This window comes from Bombina bombina, chromosome 3 (genome assembly GCF_027579735.1).
Source record: "Bombina bombina isolate aBomBom1 chromosome 3, aBomBom1.pri, whole genome shotgun sequence".
Classification (NCBI taxonomy): domain Eukaryota; kingdom Metazoa; phylum Chordata; class Amphibia; order Anura; family Bombinatoridae; genus Bombina; species Bombina bombina.
The window spans coordinates 853,010,770-853,028,480 of record NC_069501.1 but is presented as its reverse complement, the minus strand read 5'-3'; the positions used below and the strand labels follow the sequence as shown (position 1 = coordinate 853,028,480).

General features: G+C 36.5%; 1 protein-coding gene across 1 annotated transcript in view; it reads left to right on the top strand.

Moving 5' to 3' along the window:
* The window catches only part of TM9SF2 (transmembrane 9 superfamily member 2), a 179,704-nt gene that overhangs the window by 97,715 nt on the left and 64,278 nt on the right, over positions 1 to 17,711 (top strand). The window contains exons 7-10 of the mRNA XM_053707814.1: positions 8,240 to 8,351; positions 10,061 to 10,140; positions 10,316 to 10,424; positions 13,455 to 13,587. Coding sequence (XP_053563789.1) covers positions 8,240 to 8,351; positions 10,061 to 10,140; positions 10,316 to 10,424; positions 13,455 to 13,587 — 434 coding nt within the window. The remainder of the gene's footprint in view (positions 1 to 8,239; positions 8,352 to 10,060; positions 10,141 to 10,315; positions 10,425 to 13,454; positions 13,588 to 17,711) is intronic.

Below are 17,711 nucleotides of genomic sequence, written 5' to 3'. Positions count from 1 at the left end.
GTACTGGTTTGGCTATCTGCTATATGTGGATGGGTGTCTTCAGGTAAATATGTTTTTATTACTTAAGACAATCTCAGCTATGGTTAGGCACTTTATGTATTTATATAAAGTTTTAAATATATGTATTGTACTTATATTTGCCATGATTCAGGTTTCAGTATATTTCCTTTTGTAGACTGTCAGTTTCATATCTGGGAAATGCATTTTTTATGGCGGGTGTAGTCTTTTTTCAATTGACTGTCATTTTCAAATTCGCGGGCAGAGTTAGGCTCGCGAGGGAGCAAGATGCTAAAGTTTGAGTCATTCTTGGCGCAAGATTTTTTGGCGCAAAGTTACGTTCGTTGACACAAATTCGTCATTTCCGGTGTCTTAGTTGATGCCGGGTCCTTTTACAAGGTTGCATCATCTATGTCGCGAGTGTGTCGTTTCCGGACGTTTTTGGCACCAAAAAATATTTTTTCTGCTTGTTGTGCGTCATACTTGGCGCCAAATATTTTAATTATTTAAGACCATTCTTTTTTGCCTTCTGCCTTTTTCTATGTCAGAGGGCTATGCTGTTGGCATTTTTTCCCATTCCTGAAACTGCCATAGGAAATTGATAATTTTGCTTTATATTTTGTTTTTTTTCTCTTACATTTGCAAGATGTCTCAATCTGATCCTGTCTCAGAAATCACTGTTCGAACCCTGCGGCCTGATAACTGTTTTACCAAAGCTAAGTGCATTTGTTGTAAACTTGTGGAGGTTATACCTCCAGCTGTGGTTTGTAATAGTTGTCATGATAAACTTTTATATGCAGAGAATGTATCCATCAGTAGTAGTTCATTACCTGCTGCTGTTCCCTCAACATCTAATGCACAAGATATACCTGTAAATTTAAAATAATTTATTTCTGATTCTATTCAGAAGGCTTTGTCTGCCATTCCTTCCGCCTTCTAATAAACGTAAAAGGTCTTTTTAAAACTTCTCATAAGGTTGATGAAATTTCAAATGACCGGCAACATACTGAATTATCCTTCTCTGATGAGAATCTATCTGATGTAGAAGATCCTGCCTCAGATATTGACACTGACAAATCCTCTTATTTAAATTGGAGTATATTCGTTCTTTGTTAAAAGAAGTGTTGATTACATTGGATATGGAGAAAACTAGTCCTCTTGATATTTAAAACTAGTAAACGTTTAAATTCTGTTTATAAACCTCCTGTGGTTATTCCAGAGGTTTTTCCAGTTCCTGATGCTATTTCTGATATGATTTCTAAGGAATGGAATAAGTCCTGGTACTTCTTTTATTCCTTCTTCAAGGTTTACAAAATTGTATCCTTTGCCAGAAGTTAGATTGGAGTTTTGGGAAAAGATCCTCAAGGTTGATGGGGCTATCTCTACTCTTGCTAAACGTACTACTATTCCTACGGAAGATAGTACTTCTTTTAAAGATGCTTTAGATAGGAAACTTGAATCTTATCTAAGGAATGCTTATTTATATTCAGGTCATCTTCTTAGGCCTGCAATTTCTTTGGCTAATGTTGCAGCTGCTTCAACTTTCTTGGACAGTCATTCTAACTGTGGACAGTGGTATGATTAACAAATGAAGCAGTGTAAGCCACATACACACACACACACACAGTATAATATATATATATATATATATATATATATATATATATATATATATATATATATAATACACAGACTAGGGGGAAATATAAGTAAGTGACTTTCCCTCCTCTTTAGTCTTCTGCATGGTTCCATAATGATTACATACCCTAAGTTTCAGACTGCAGGGGTCCCTAGGGGGAAATATAAGTAAGTGGCTTTCTCTCCTCTTCATTTCTGCATGGGCTCTGCTTTTAGATTTCTAGATTGATCGGCTGCTTATGAGAACAGAAAGTGAAAAAGCCATTTTACTAATGTGTGTTAAAAGCAACCACTAGATGAGGCTGGTTTGCAAGAAATCACAAATAAATCAATGCATTACACAGCCACTTCTGAGGATTTTTTTTATTTAGGAAAAAAACGCGACTCTCGCGGTTTTAAAATTGCCGCGATTAATCGCGGTTTTAAATCACATTCTCAATTAATTGTGCAGCCCTAGTCTCAGTCATTCCCTTCAGTAGCTATGTGCATGGAAGTTTTAGGTCTCATGACTGCAGCATCGTACGCGATCCCCATTGCTCGTTTTCATATGAGACCTCTCCAGCTTTGTATGCTGAACCAATGGTGCAGGGATTATACAAGAATATCACAATTAATATCCTTAAATCCCAATGTTAGACTTTCTTTGACTTGGTGGTTAGATCACCATCGTATAATTTTAGGGGCCTCTTTCGTCCGTCCAACCTGGACTGTGATCACAACAGATGCGAGTCTTTCAGGTTGGGGAGCTGTTTGGGGATCGCTGACAGCACAAGGGGTTTTGAAAGGCAATATTTTGGAACTCCGTGCGATTCTCAGGGCTCTTCAGTTTTGGCCTCTGTTGAAGAGAGAACTGTTCATTTGTTTTCGGACAGACAATATCACAACTGTGGCATATGTCAATTATCGAGTTTGGAAGACTTACATTTCATGGTGTTCTTCTCATAAATTCTCTTGGCATTCTTTTAGAATTCCTAGAATTTTACAGTTTTTTCAGGATGGTTTGGATAAAGGTTTGTCTGCAAGTTCATTGAAAGGACAAATCTCTGCTCTTTCTGTTTTATTTCACAGAAAGATTGGTAAACTGTCTGATATTCATTGTTTTGTGCAGGCTTTGGTTCGTATCAAGCCTGTCATTAGATCAATCTCTCCTCCTTGGAGTCTTAAAGGACCAGTCAACAGAGTAGATTTGCATAATAAACAAATGCAGGATAACAAGACAATGCAATAGCACTTAGTCTGAACTTCAAATGAGTAGTAGATTTTTTTTTTCTGACAATTTTAAAAGTTATGTCTTTTTCCACTCCCCCTGTACCATGTGACAGCCATCAGCCAATCGCAAATGCATACACGTACCATGTGACAGCCATCAGCCATTCTCAAATGCATACACACTTATTCTTGCACATGCTCAGTAGGAGTTGGTGACTCAAAAAGTTTAAATATAACAAGACTGTGCACATTTTGTTAATGGAAGTAAATTGGAAGGTTGTTTAAAATGGCATGCTCTATCTAAATAATGAAAGTTTAATTTTGATTGAGTGTCCCTTTAATTTAGTTTTGAAGGCTTTACAGGCTCCTCTGTTTGAGCCTATGCATTCTTTTGACATTTCTTGGAAAGTGTTTCTTTTGGCCATCTCTTCTGCTAGAAGAGTTTCTGAATTATCCGCTCTCTCTTGTGAATCTCCTTTTCTGATTTTTCATCAGGATAAGGCGGTTTTGCGGACTTCATTTAAATTCTTACCTAAGGTTGTGAATTCTAACAACATTAGTAGAGAAATTGTTGTCCCTTCCTTGTGTCCTAATCCTAAGAATTCTTTGGAGAGATCCTTACATTCTTTGGATGTGGTAAGAGCTTTGAAATATTATGTTGAAGCTACTAAAGATTTCAGGAAGACTTCTAGTCTATTTGTTATATTTTCTGGTTCTAGGAAAAGTCAGAAGGCTTCTGCTGTTTCATTGGCTTAGTGGTTAAAGCTTTTGATTCATCAAGCTTATTTGGAGTCGGGTCAAGCCTCGCCTCAGAGAATTACAGCTCATTCTACTAGATCAGTCTCCACTTTGTGGGCTTTTAAGAATGAAGCTTCAGTTGATCAGATTTGCAAAGCAGCAACTTGGTCTTCTTTGCATACATTTACTAAATTCTACCGTTTTGATGTATTTGCTTCTTCGGAAGCAGTTTTTGGTAGAAAAGTTCTTCAGGCAGCTGTTTCGGTTTGATTCTTCTGCTTATGTTTTAAGTTTTTTTCTTTTCATTTATGAGAATAAACTTATATTTTGGGTTGTGGATTAATTTTTTTCAGCAAAAAATGGCTGTTTTTATTTTTATCCCTCCCTCTCTAGTGACTCTTGCGTGGAGTTCCACATCTTGGGTATTGCTATCCCATACGTCACTAGCTCATGATCTCTTGCCAATTACATGAAAGAAAACATAATTTATGTAAGAACTTACCTGATAAATTAATTTCTTTCATATTGCAAGAGTCCATGAGGCCCACCCTTTTTTATGGTGGTTATGATTTTTTTTGTATAAAGCACAATTATTTCCAAATTCCTTTGTTGATTTACTCCTTTCTTTATCACCCCACTACTTGGCTATTTGTTAAACTGAATTGTGGGTGTGGTGAGGGGTGTAATTTATAGGCATTTTGAGGTTTGGGAAACTTTGCCCCTCCTGGTAGGAATGTATATCCCATACGTCACTAGCTCATGGACTCTTGCTAATTACATGAAAGAAAACCCTATAGCTTGAGAAGGGGATCCATCCAATAAACCTTTGAGAATGGTGTAATGAAACCGCAAGCCGCTTTGGGGGTGGCCCATGGGGAGATTTTCTCCTCATGGCTTCATTACCACCAACTTCTACATTTCATCTCTCACCACAAAAACAAAAAAGACTTGGGTAGGGAAACCACGGTCTTTGAAAAACTGCGTATCACGCAAATACCCCCCACACACCTTGTATCCAAACTATACAAAATAATGATTTACCCAGATCCAACATTCCTCCTGTCATACACCCATTCTTGGAGCAGAGAACTCAACCAAACTATTGAATCAGAAACTTGGATTACAGCCTTTAAGTTAACCAAGCGCTCATCTGTCTCGGCGACAATCCAGGAAATTCACTTAAAATTCTTATGTAGATGGTATCTAACCCCAGCTCGACTACGTAAGATATACCCTACACTAAGCGGCACCTGCTGGAGGGGCTGTGGGGAGGAGGGCTCTCTCCTCCATATCTGGTGGTCATGCCCAAGTCTGGGGGGTTCTTGGCAGATATCTTCAATGATATCTCTGAGATTTTCTTGACTCAGATCACCTGCTCTCCAGAATATCTCCTCTTCAACTCACTGCCCAAGTTGAATGGAATGGGTTGGTGGTTATGATTTTTTTTGTATAAAGCACAATTATTTCCAAATTCCTTTGTTGATTTACTCCTTTCTTTATCACCCCACTACTTGGCTATTTGTTAAACTGAATTGTGGGTGTGGTGAGGGGTGTAATTTATAGGCATTTTGAGGTTTGGGAAACTTTGCCCCTCCTGGTAGGATTGTATATCCCATACGTCACTAGCTCATGGACTCTTGCCAATATTAAAGAAATTAATTTATCAGGTAAGTTCTTGCATACATTGTTTTACACTATACTGTAGTCTTTTAAGTGTGGAATAGCATTATGTTTAAAAAAAACAAAAAAAAAACAAAACAATGTAAATAATACTTTATTGCTAAAAAATGCTAACCATCAGCTGAGCCTTCAATGAGTCAAAATCTTTTAGCTGGTAGTGTGTATATGTGTTTATGTATATTTATGTTCTCCGATAGACTTAGTTCAACACATGGTTACACAAACCTTCAATTTGTAAAAAGAGACATATCTGAGAAGCGCAATATAACGAGGTATGCCTGTAGATATGAAATTAAAATTCCCTGTACCCTGCCACCCACTTCAAAAGTGATGTTTTACTATTACTTAACAGCTAGATAGCTGTATAGTTGTATCTACAATACGAATAAATTATATACGCAGGTGGCCCTCGGTTTACGCCTGTTCAATTTGCGCCGTTTCAGAATAACAACCTTTTTTCAGTCATGTGACTGCTATTGAAATGCATTGAAAAGCAGTGCACTAATTAAAATAGCCAGTAGGTGGACCTGTCCGCTTGTGTTACAGCAAAGTTAAAGGGACACTGTACCCAAATTTCTTTCGTGATTCAGATAGAGCATGACATTTTAAGCAACTTTCTAATTTACTCCTGTTATCAAATTTTCTTAATTCTCTTGGTATCTTTATTTGAAATGCAAGAAAGTAAGTTTAGATGCCGACCCATTTTTGGTGATCAACCTGGGTTGTTCTTGCTGATTGGTGGATAAACTCATCCTCCAATAAAAAAGTGCTGTCCAGAGTTCTAAATAAAAAAAAAGCTTAGATGTCTTCTTTTTAAAATAAAGATAGCAAGAGAACGAAGAAAATTTTTATAATAGGAATACATTAGAAAGTGGCTTAAAATGGCATGCTCTATCTGAATCATGAAAGAAAAAATTTGGGTTCAGTCTCCCTTTAAGTAAGTTTAACAGCCTGAAATTAATCTGTGTACACAGAACAGATATTGGCTATCGAGCAACCAGATTTAGCAGCCACTTCCCTATTATCTTCCTGTCCAGCTGCTTGATGTGAGGGTGCCTAACTGCTTATTGATCACTGCAGATTGAAATGCATAGAATAGGAGCATACCCAATATTATCTAACATGCTAACAATGCAGAGAACTTATTGCAGAAAAATGCAAGTAAAAAAACGTTTTTGTTTATTAAACTTAGTTTGATTATATTTTCTGTGTTGTGAGATTTCATAAGGTTTATAATGCAGTTTAGCAAATGTTTTTGTTCATTTAACTTGGTTTAATTATATATTCTGTGTTGTGTGATTATTTGATACTATTTGTAATGCTGTTTAGCATTTAAAGTCTTAATTTCAAAGCTTTAAAAATAATGTATTAGGTGTTACTTATGTCAATTTTGAGAGGGGCCTGGAACCTAACTCCCTCACTTCCCATTGACTTACATTATAAACTGGGTTTCAATTTACAACGGTTTCGATTTACAACCATTCCTTCTGGAACCTAACTCCAGCATAAACTGAGGGCTACCTGTGTTGGATTTATCGAGGGTTATGTACAGCATTATTTAATAACATTTGCAATACAAAAACAAAAGTTACAATGTTGCTAGTTTTTATTTTAAGTATAGAAGGAAGTCCCTGTGCTGATAGAGCTAACATACAACCATCAACCTTAACTATTGATTTCCTTTTTTGGAGACTTATTAAAATATACAAGAGGCTATATAATATTGTGTGTTGTAATATCGTGTTGCTTGAGAGGCTGTTTTTAATGTACTTTTCACATTTTTAAATAATGAAGTTGAATAAATGTTATGCTTTAACAAGTAAGCTAACACTTTATTAAAGTAAAATACATCTTAGGACTAAGAGTGCTGAACATGTGTATCCTTTTTAGTGGACTCAGGACCACTAGTTTAGTAAATATGATTTGATGCATAACATCTGACAACATGATAAATACATAATTAGTATTCATTATATATGGGGGATATATTAGTCCTTAAAATTATTTGTGCCGTTGGAACCTATTTGTTGGAAATCATTTCACTGAATGTTAATTGATAAGATGACACAAATTAATTAATTGAAATGTAAATGCTTTTGTGTAAAATAGCTTAAATATATTAGTGTGCTATGTTAGTAACATAATAATTATCCACAACCATCATAATGAATATATCATATATGCAGCAGTCTGTGACAGTTGCACAGCACATTATACTGCATCCACATACTTTAAAGGGGTGGCAAACCCATCATCCTAACTTTATACAGTCTTTAGCTTACCACTGTTTCACACATACAATATTAGTTATACATTACAGTCTCTTGCCATACTTATTCATACATTTACAGTTAGCACTGTCACACACAGTATCCTTATCACCAAGACAACGAAGCACTCCGCACACATCCTACACACACAGTGTTCCCCACAGAAACTTTTGCCAGCCTGGTGGCATTATAAATTAGCTGGGTTCGGGTAGTGTAATCACTTTTTTAACATTATAACATTTTCTGCTATCAAAAGCACAAAGTAATTGCATAATTTAATATACATTTATTTAATGATGATTTGTGCAATAAAGGTTAAAAAAATGTAATGTTAATTTTAGCTTAAAACTTTGTTTGGGTAGTCAGTAAAATCTGCTTTGTGGTGCACCCATAAAAAGGTCCTGTGAATAACACTGCATACAGTCACAGAACACACCACTCTAACCTCATGTAAGAACTGCCGGTAAGTGGACGGATCCTTTCGTCATTCTTTTTTCTAGCAGCCTTTTCCTACACTAATCTCAAATCTTCTGCAACCGCTCCTTCAATACAACTCAGCTTTGCTGCAGTCAATGTTGTTACCTTACTGCAGTAGACCTATTTCTTAGCACCATATGTTTTAACCTACTAATTAAATTTTAAATGAGCTAATAAGTCACCACACACAATTTGACAACTTTTTTGTTTACTATTTTTTTGTTCCATAGCTTTAAGCACACACACACTGACAAGCCAGATTGCTCTGGACCTCCCATGGAAATTAAAAACAACTTTGCAGGAGAAGTCAGTATTCCTTATACATACTCCATTTCTTTTCAGGTAAGCTATTTTTTCATTAAAATTAAACATAATCTTTAGCAAATGACATCCACAATTTTTCAGATTTTTAACAAATTTGTAATTGAAAAAAAATATATATATTTACACATCTGTACTGATCTGAACATTAAACACTTTGAGATGGTAATATAAAATGATAAATCATATATATGTAAAAAAAAAGCTATACTTATTTTGTCCCCATTTCCTGTTCTAAATTGAAGTGCATTTTTATATTCCACACAGCCATTGGCCGCACACTATAGTGACCTATTTATAACTTTCCCTTATTGGCCACAGCAGAGAAGGTATCCTAAGTTACAACATGGCAGCTTTTTGTCAATATTTAAACAGCTAATGAAATTTAAAAAAAAATAATCTACAGGTTATTCTCAAACTAATCTTTTTTTCATTGAATGCATCGTTATTGCTGGCATTGACTTAGTGTTTAATGTCCCTTTAAATATAGATGTAATACATAAAAGTTTTGTTTTATTTGTTGTGGGATTACTGAATTTGCTTTTTTGGTCTTGTTAGAGAGTTTTGTTAGATAAATTTACACAACAGAGGTGTGTAGTGACTCAAAAATAAAATAAAAAGAATTCTCAAATGATAAACAAAAGCAGTTTTTTTTTAAAAGGTTTTTTTAATAGCAAAGTTCCAGACATTAATTGCCTTCTTAAAGGAACAGTGTGCTCCAGAATATTTATTGTTTAAAAATATAAATAATCCCATTCCCCAGTTTTGTATAACCAACATGGTTATATTAATATACTTTTTACCTCTGTGATTACCTTGTAACTAAGCCTCTGCAGACTGCCCCTTATCTCAGTTCTTTTGACAGACTTGCATTTTAGCCAATCAGTGCTGACTTATAGATAACATTCCGCTCACTCACGTGGAGTTATTTATATCGCACACGTGAATGTCAAAATGCATTGAGATAAGAGGTGGCCTTTAAGGGCTTAGAAATTAGCATTTGAGCCTACCTAGGTTTAGCTTTTAACAAAGAAAGTAATTTGGAAAGTAGTTTAAAATTGCATGCCCTATCTGAATCAGGAAAGTTACATTTTGGCCATTCATAGTATAAAATGCATTGTTTTGCAGTTATCTGCTAAAGCCAATTAGGGAAAATATTTAAATTTTCAGAGATCATTTACATGAAAAGGGGTAAAAATAAATAATGATTTAAGTGTTTTGCAAAGTTGTATTAGTATGCCTAAACATGCAGTATTAAAATTACAAGTTGGTCACTGTCCCGTTAAAGTCAGATAATACTGAAAAAGTCAAAATTAAACTTGCATGTAATTTTAATACACTTTTAAATTTACTTCTATTTTCAAATGCTTCATTCTCTTGGTATCGCTTGTTGAAAAAGAATAAACATATATCCCACGCTAGGAGGAGCTAGTTGCTGATTGGTGCCTGTACACATTTGTCTTTTGTGATTGGCTAACTAGATGTGTTCAGCTAGCTGCCAGTGGTGCATTGCTGTCCCTACAGCAAAGGATAACGAGAATGAAGCAAATTTTATAATAGAAGTAAATTGCAAAGTTGTTTAAAATTGTATGTTCTCTCCAAATCACAAAAGAACATTTTCTAAGATTAGTAAAATTATTTGAGTCGCAGATAATAAAGTAAAGTCGGCCTTCTTGTAACAAGTCACATTTTTGCAACAAATGTTTTTTTATTGGATGTTTGTACTTCAGGAAGAAAAAAACATCCGATGGGCATCAAGATGGGATTACATTTTAGAATCTATGCCTCACACACACATCCAATGGTTCAGGTAAGTAGAATGGGGGGACGACAGGGACTACTGGTTTTGGTTAGTAAACGTAATAATTGTAGCATGAGCTTATTGTAGAATAAATGTTAATTTTAAAATACTTTAGTAGGAATGAAGTGGGTATAATGCAGTTTTATAACAAACTTTGAATTAACATTTATTTATTTCTTAACAGTATTATGAATTCTTTAGTAATTGTCCTATTCCTGTCTGGTATGGTTGCCATGATCATGTTGAGAACATTACATAAAGACATTGCAAGATATAATCAGATGGATTCTACAGTAAGTGACTGAAAATAATAGAAATAATATATTTGTTTGCTGTCAAGTAAATTTTTATCTTTGTTGGTATCTTCTATATATGAAATTATTGCAGTAAAAAATCAACAAAAAAAGATTAAATACTGGATAACATTTCTGGGGGACCTCTTTTTCCTCATACCCCTACTATGATAGAAAAACTGATTTATAAAACTTATTTTCTTCACACTCAGACTTTTCTCAAACCATGTAGGTAATAGTATGTCAGGACCATATGAAGGCAAGGTTCGTGGAAGAAGAAAAAAAGTATCTGCCTAAAGAAGATTAGTATAGAATACATTTCTCACACATGCTGCTTGCTCTGATGCTCAGCTGGAATTTAGTAAACATGCACAAGCAAGACCACTGACAGTCTTGCATAACTGTTCTACTGAAGCTTCGTGTAGAGTAGACAATCACAGGAAGCTGCAAGCGCTCAAGTGGAATGAGCCTGGACCTTAAAATTAACCAGCTTTTTAAGGCACCAGAATTGCAGAGCAAATCCAAATGTCTATATAAACTATGGAAGCTTTCAGGCCTTTTTCTAGCGCCAGAATGGAGGAAAAAAAGAAAATTAAACTTTTTAATTTCTTTAGTTGCTTCCAAATAATAATTGTGAGCCATGATAGCATCAAGCAGAAGAGCCTCATGTTCACGGTTATTAACCAAATAAAAACAACCACTATATCAGAAGTAATATTCCAAGGAGACATCACATTATGCAGAATAAAAAAATAGCATTCTAAAAAAAAGTGTGTTTTCTCTCAATATTAGCTGTTTAAGGTATTCAAGCTTTAAGAAAAGTAGATTTTTTATTTTTCTTGAAAAATTTCTTATTCAAGAAAATTGAGGATTTAGTTTCTATGCCATAAGTGGAAGCATTTAAACATATTAGACAACCACAGAGGAAAATTATTTTCAATTAAAATAACGTTATTAGGATCCCTACTTCTGGCAACATTGCAGTTGTCCTCTGCCCACCAGATATATTCTGGAAACAACAATTTCTGTGAAATTATTAGAGTTTTTTTTTTTACCAAATCTTGGGAGGAATCTTCTTTTAAGTCTTCTTCTTTTAAGAAAATCTGCCAGAGCAGTCAAATGACCTAAAGTAGGTATTGCTAATCCATCATTATCTCACATTGCAAGCCTGTTGTAACCTCCCCCATCCTGATTGCTACCATACCTCCATTCTGTTTCTGATTTTATAATGGACCCCGATACTGCTGGGGTCCATGAGACTGAACAACCAGCAACACTTATCTGAGCTCAAAACATTTGTGGGAGTGTAGGTCTTACAAGGAAGCTACCTCTCCTGAGCCTTGCGCTGATCCTGAACCGCACCCCCACTGAAAAGACAGAGCTCATTTGGGTCTGTATATGTTATAAACTTGTTTAATAAATTCTGATCAGTCGCCGGAGCAGAGTTGGTGCTAAACTACTTTTAAAGTGATGGTGAAGGAAAGGATATAGAGGCTCTGCATATAAATCTCTAAGCAGTGCACTGAGATTGCATGTGAAAAAAAAAAATCTAGACTGCATTATCAACAATAATAGTAGAATTTCTATAATGGTAGTATGCTCCTGCGCCAGTTACTGTGATACAGAGGTTTCAGATATTTTTTTCACAAAAATACGTTTGCATGCAATATCTATGCACTGCATTGGTTCATATCAAAAACTGGTAAAAAGAAGCGGTATAAAATATATACTAATTTCACAAAACAAAGCTGCATTATGCTTTGCAAAATGATTCTCAAGTGTGACCTTGCAATTTCATGGAGCTTCCAATTTGTATTTAATGGGCCTTTACATTAAAAAAAAAAATAATAATAATAATTTTAAAACCTGTACAAACTGGTTAAAACAGCCTTTATAGAGAGATTGAATGGAAAACAGTAAACCCCTCCCATTAAAAAATCAATTTAGCAAAGATTTAAGTGCACGTATCTTTAACTGGGAATAAGTATTTTATTTAGATTATATCTTGTCATGTTATTTCTCCAATACACAAAAAATATCCTTATAGGGTTAATGCCAAAGCAAATACATAGTAAAATGCTGTAAATACATTGGGGCAGATTACAAGTGGAGCGGTATTTAACGCTCCGGCACTAACTCTGTTAGAAGTCGGGTAGCGCTCATATTACAAATTCAAAGTAAAACGTTTTCTCTCATGCACTAACCTGAAAAAAGCCAGTTAGGATATTGCGCGCAGGTTGATATATTCCCCCATAAAAGTCAATGGAGCAAAAAAGTGGTGGTGGTGGGGGGGGGGGAAGCCTAACATCCTACTTGCGCTCAAACCCGGTCTCATATTCTCAAGTGCGCTAACTCGACTTAAAAATATAAATTATTCACATTCCAATGTTCTTCACATAGAAGAAAATGTCTATGTATTCATAAATACATATTTCTACATATATCCGATTTTGTATTTTGGTCTCATTTATTTGTGTGTGTACATATGTATTTATGTGTATATATGTATGTAAATACATATATACACAAATTCATAAATACCTCTCTACACATACATACATATTTAGACATGTATATGTATGTATCTCTATGTTAAAGCCCTTTGACTGTATTTTTTTTTTCTAACACCTGAGACCTCAACTCTGAGCCATTATAACTTTTTTGTGCAATATTTATTTGATTAATTTTTATTAGATGTTGTTATTATGAGTGTAACTGCACATTGTAATGTATTGTGTTTTGTGACACTTTTTGTTTTGCAAAAATGTTAACCAATGCTCTGAGCACATTATCTTAATTGCGCTCAAGCGATTGCGTTTACTTTCAACTTGTTATACGAGCGCTACATCCGTGTGTGCAGACATCCGCGATAAACCCCTTTTTGCTCACGCATAACTTAGCGCGCCACTCGTAATTTTTTCCCATTATAATTGGTTTAAAAGTTTATTGTATACAGTTAGTCTGTGTTTATAAATTAGCACTGCTTTTACTGAACTTCTAAGGTATTTATGTTCTATTTCTAATTTTAAGGAAGATGCTCAGGAAGAGTTTGGTTGGAAACTGGTTCATGGTGATATTTTCAGGCCCCCAAGAAAAGGCATGCTGCTTTCAGTTTTTCTAGGCTCTGGAACACAGATTTTAATCATGACATTTGTCACACTGTGTAAGTATTTAATTTGCCAAAATGATGTGAAAATAGTACATCCACATATTTTTTCTGTTTGTGACAAACCCTTCATAATAGAAATGTTTAGAAATGGTATATGAGTTAAATAAATAGTGCAAAATCGCCTCACAGTGTACTAAGAAACTTACAAGAAAACCCATTTTAAAGTGCAAAGTTTACTGTGTTCCATGCACTTAAAGTGAGTCAACCCTAGCGTTTCTGAAACGCTAGGATTGACTATTGAAGCAAATAAAGGGGACTTTCATTCATGAAATAAAAGGGGACTTTCATTCAAGTGATCGCCGCTCTGAGCTGCTAAGGTAGCCCACGGCAGATTGCTGTTTTGCTAAGAGGTGATGGATTTACTGCACGGCTATTGGTTTAGAGGTGAAAAGGTCACCTCTCTAGCAAAACGGCGTTCTGCCGTGGCCTGCCTTAACAGCTCAGAGCGGCGATCGCTTGAAACAAATAAAGGAGCTTTCTACATGAAGTATCTTATACTTCATGAATGAAAGTCCCCTTTATTTGTTTCAATAGTCAATCCTAGCTTTTCAGAAACGCTAGAGTTAACTTTCACTTTTAATGAAAATATCAAAATAGTTAGCTGCAATTTGTGAATCAAATAAAACAAAATAATAATGCAGGAATTCCTAATAACTTAAATATAGGTAACTTGACTAATGCTGATTTATTTACGGAGGAGAGTTACAACCTTAGTTCTATAGTTAAAGCAAGCTTTCTCTATCTCTGGAGTTAGCACCAAACAAAGATGGACAGGTACTGTTCTAAATGGTAATAATTTGATTGGGAAAAAAAGGAGAAAATGTGCATAGTATATCATGAAAAGTCTATCTTGAAATTAGGGCTGGACGATATGGGCAAAAATGAAAATTGTGATTTTGTACCCAAAAAAACGTGATTGCGATTAAATCGCGATTTTCTTAATTACTAAAACACCTTAATTTTCTAAACAAGCTGAGGGGAGGGAGAGAGAGGGAGGGGGTGGAGTCAGGCTCAGTGGAAGTGAAAGCAGTCTGAATAACTTGCTGCATATACTTATTCCTGAAGATTTATTCAATAGAATATTTGTTTCTCTTGTAAGGTGTATCCAGTCCACGGGTTCATCCATTACTTGTGGGATATTCTCCTTCCCAACAGGAAGTTGCAGAAGACACCCACAGCAGAGCTGTCTATATAGCTCCTCCCCTAACCCCCACCTCCAGTCATTCTCTTTGCAACTCTCGACAAGATAGGAAGTATAAAGAGATATGCGGTACCGGCAATGTACTGTTTACTCCCAGGGAAAAAAGGGGATTATTAGTGACCAGCGCCAAATATAAATAATTTACTGCAAACTCCAATTAGAAAATATAGGACACCCTCTCAAACCTATAATAAGGACCAAAGAAATAGAAAAAAACACTAGGGAGCGCTCGAAAAACCAAGCTAAAGAGTAAAATAAACTAACCTATCTACAAGGCCAGACTTAATCAATATTAGATATAAATTGGATGGTGTATATAAAAAAAAAATATATATATTATATTAATTAGTGTATATAAATAGTAATTGATGCCAAAAAAACTATTGGAAAGGTGCCGGTTATAAACACATGTATTTAACCAGAATGAAAAATACAATGCAATATTTATTTAAACGTTGATAATTATTATAGGTCGACCTATTAAAAATACATATTTATTAAACACAATAAAAAATATATTAAAATAAAAATCTGTATTAGGATAAATAAAAGACTGGTACAATACACCCAAATTGACCACCCACCGAGGGTATAGTTCAGTCTCTGAAGCTCGGGAAACAAAAGTGCTTACAACAATAAATTTAATAGAATCTGGCTAAGAAACCCGGTGATGTACTGCAGTTTTCTTTTACAGGATCAAGTTTACCTTTAAAAGATTTCCCAAGACCTGCTTGTGCAGTCAAATACTGCAGTCTTCACCTTAAAGGGTTATTACGCCAGAGATTTAGCAAAATGCTCCAAAGTATAGGAGCCAAGATAATGAGCAACGCGTTTCAAAACAATACGTTTCTTTGTCAAGCTCTGAGAGCTTGGATGACTGTGACCCCATTGTAGTTCCATAGAAGTTGTGTAAAATGGACAAATACTTTGCAGTGCCTGTTTACACTGATGTTTTTCCAGTCCCTAAGAGGTTTTCGGAAATTATTACTAAGGAAGGGATAGACAAGGTGTGCCGTTCTCTCCCCCTCCTGCCTTTAAAAAGATGTTTCCCATAGATGTCGCCATACGGGACTCGTGGCAGACGGTCCCTAAGGTGGAGGGAGCTATTTCTACCCTAGCTAAGGGTACAACTATCCCCGTCGAGGACAGTTGTGCTTTCAAAGATCCTATGGATAAAAAATTGGAGGGTCTCCTTAAGAACATTTTTATACATCAAGGTTTTCGTCTCCAGCCTCTTGCATGCATTGCCCCAGTTACTGCTGCAGCGGCTTTTTGGTTCGAGTCTCTTGAGGAGGCTCTACTGGTGGAGACCCCTTTAGATGATATTTTAGACAGCATTAAAGCTCTTAAGTTAGCTAATTCCTTTATTTCTGACGCCGTTTTTCATTTAACTAAGTTAGCGGCTAAGAATTCAGGTTTTGCCATTCTGGCGCGTAGGGCGCTATGGCTTAAGTCCTGGTCAGCAGACGTTACTTCAAAATCTAAGCTTCTTAACATCCCCTTCAAAGGATAGACCCTATTCGGACCTGGCCTGAAGGAGATAATTTCTGATATTACCGGAGGAAAAGGTCACGCCCTTCCTCAGGATAGGTCCAATAAATTAAGGGCCACACAGAATAATTTTCGTTCCTTAAACTTCAAGAGTGGCGCAGCTTCAGCTTCCTCTAATGCAAAACAAGAGGGAAATTTCGCCCAGTCCAAGCCAGTCTGGAGACCTAACCAGGCTTGGAACAAGGGGAAGCAGACCAAAAAACCTGCTGCCTCTTAAGACTGCATGAAGGAGTAGCCCACGATCCGGGACCGGATCTAGTCGGGGGCAGACTTTCTCTCTTTGCCCAGGCTTGGGCAAGAGACGTTCAGGATCCCTGGGCAGTAGAGATTGTTTCCCAGGGATATCTTCTGGAATTCAAAGGTTCATCCCCAAAAGGGAGATTTCTCCTCTCACAATTATCTGCAAACCAGATAAAGAGTGAGGCATTCTTAAATTGTGTTCAAGACCTACTCGTTATGGGAGTGATCCACCCAGTTCCAAGAGAGGAACAGGGGCAGGGTTTCTATTCAAACCTGTTTATAGTTCCCAAAAAAGAGGGAACTTTCAGACCAATCTTGGATCTCAAGTTCCTAAACAAATTCCTCAGGGTCCCATCCTTCAAGATGGAGACAATCCGAACCATTCTTCCTATGATCCAGGAGGGTCAATATATGACTACCGTGTACTTAAAGGATGCTTATCTGCACATCCTGATTCACAGAAATCATCACCAGTTCCTCAGGTTTGCCTTCCTAGACAGGCATTACCAGTTTGTGGCTCTTCCCTTCGGGTTAGCCACGGCGCCGAGAATCTTTACAAAGGTTCTAGGGTCCCTTCTGGCGGTCCTAAGGCCGCGAGGCATAGCAGTGGCACCTTATTTAGACGACATCTTAATCCAGGCATCGACTCTTCAAGTCGCCAAGTCCCATACGGACATTGTTCTGGCCTTTCTGAGGTCTCACGGATGGAAGGTGAAGTTAGAAAAGAGTTCGCTTTCCCCTCTCACAAGAGTTTCCTTCCTAGGGACTCTGATAGAAGGAAGTCAGGATATCAAAGCTTCTGACCTCCTGCAGTGCTCTTCATTACATTTCTCAGTCGTCAGTGGCTCAGTGTATGAAAGTAATCGGGCTTATGGTAGCGGCAATGGACATAGTTCCGTTTGCCCGCTTACATCTCAGACCACTGCAACTTTGCATGCTCCATCAGTGGAATGGGGACTACACAGATTTGTCTCCTTTGCTAGATCTGGATCAAGAGACCAGGGATTCTCTTCTCTGGTGGTTATCTCGGGTGCATCTGTCCAGGGGAATAAGTTTCCGCAGTTCAGAGTGGACTATAGTGACGACAGATGCCAGCCTTCTGGGCTGGGGCGCAGTCTGGAACTCC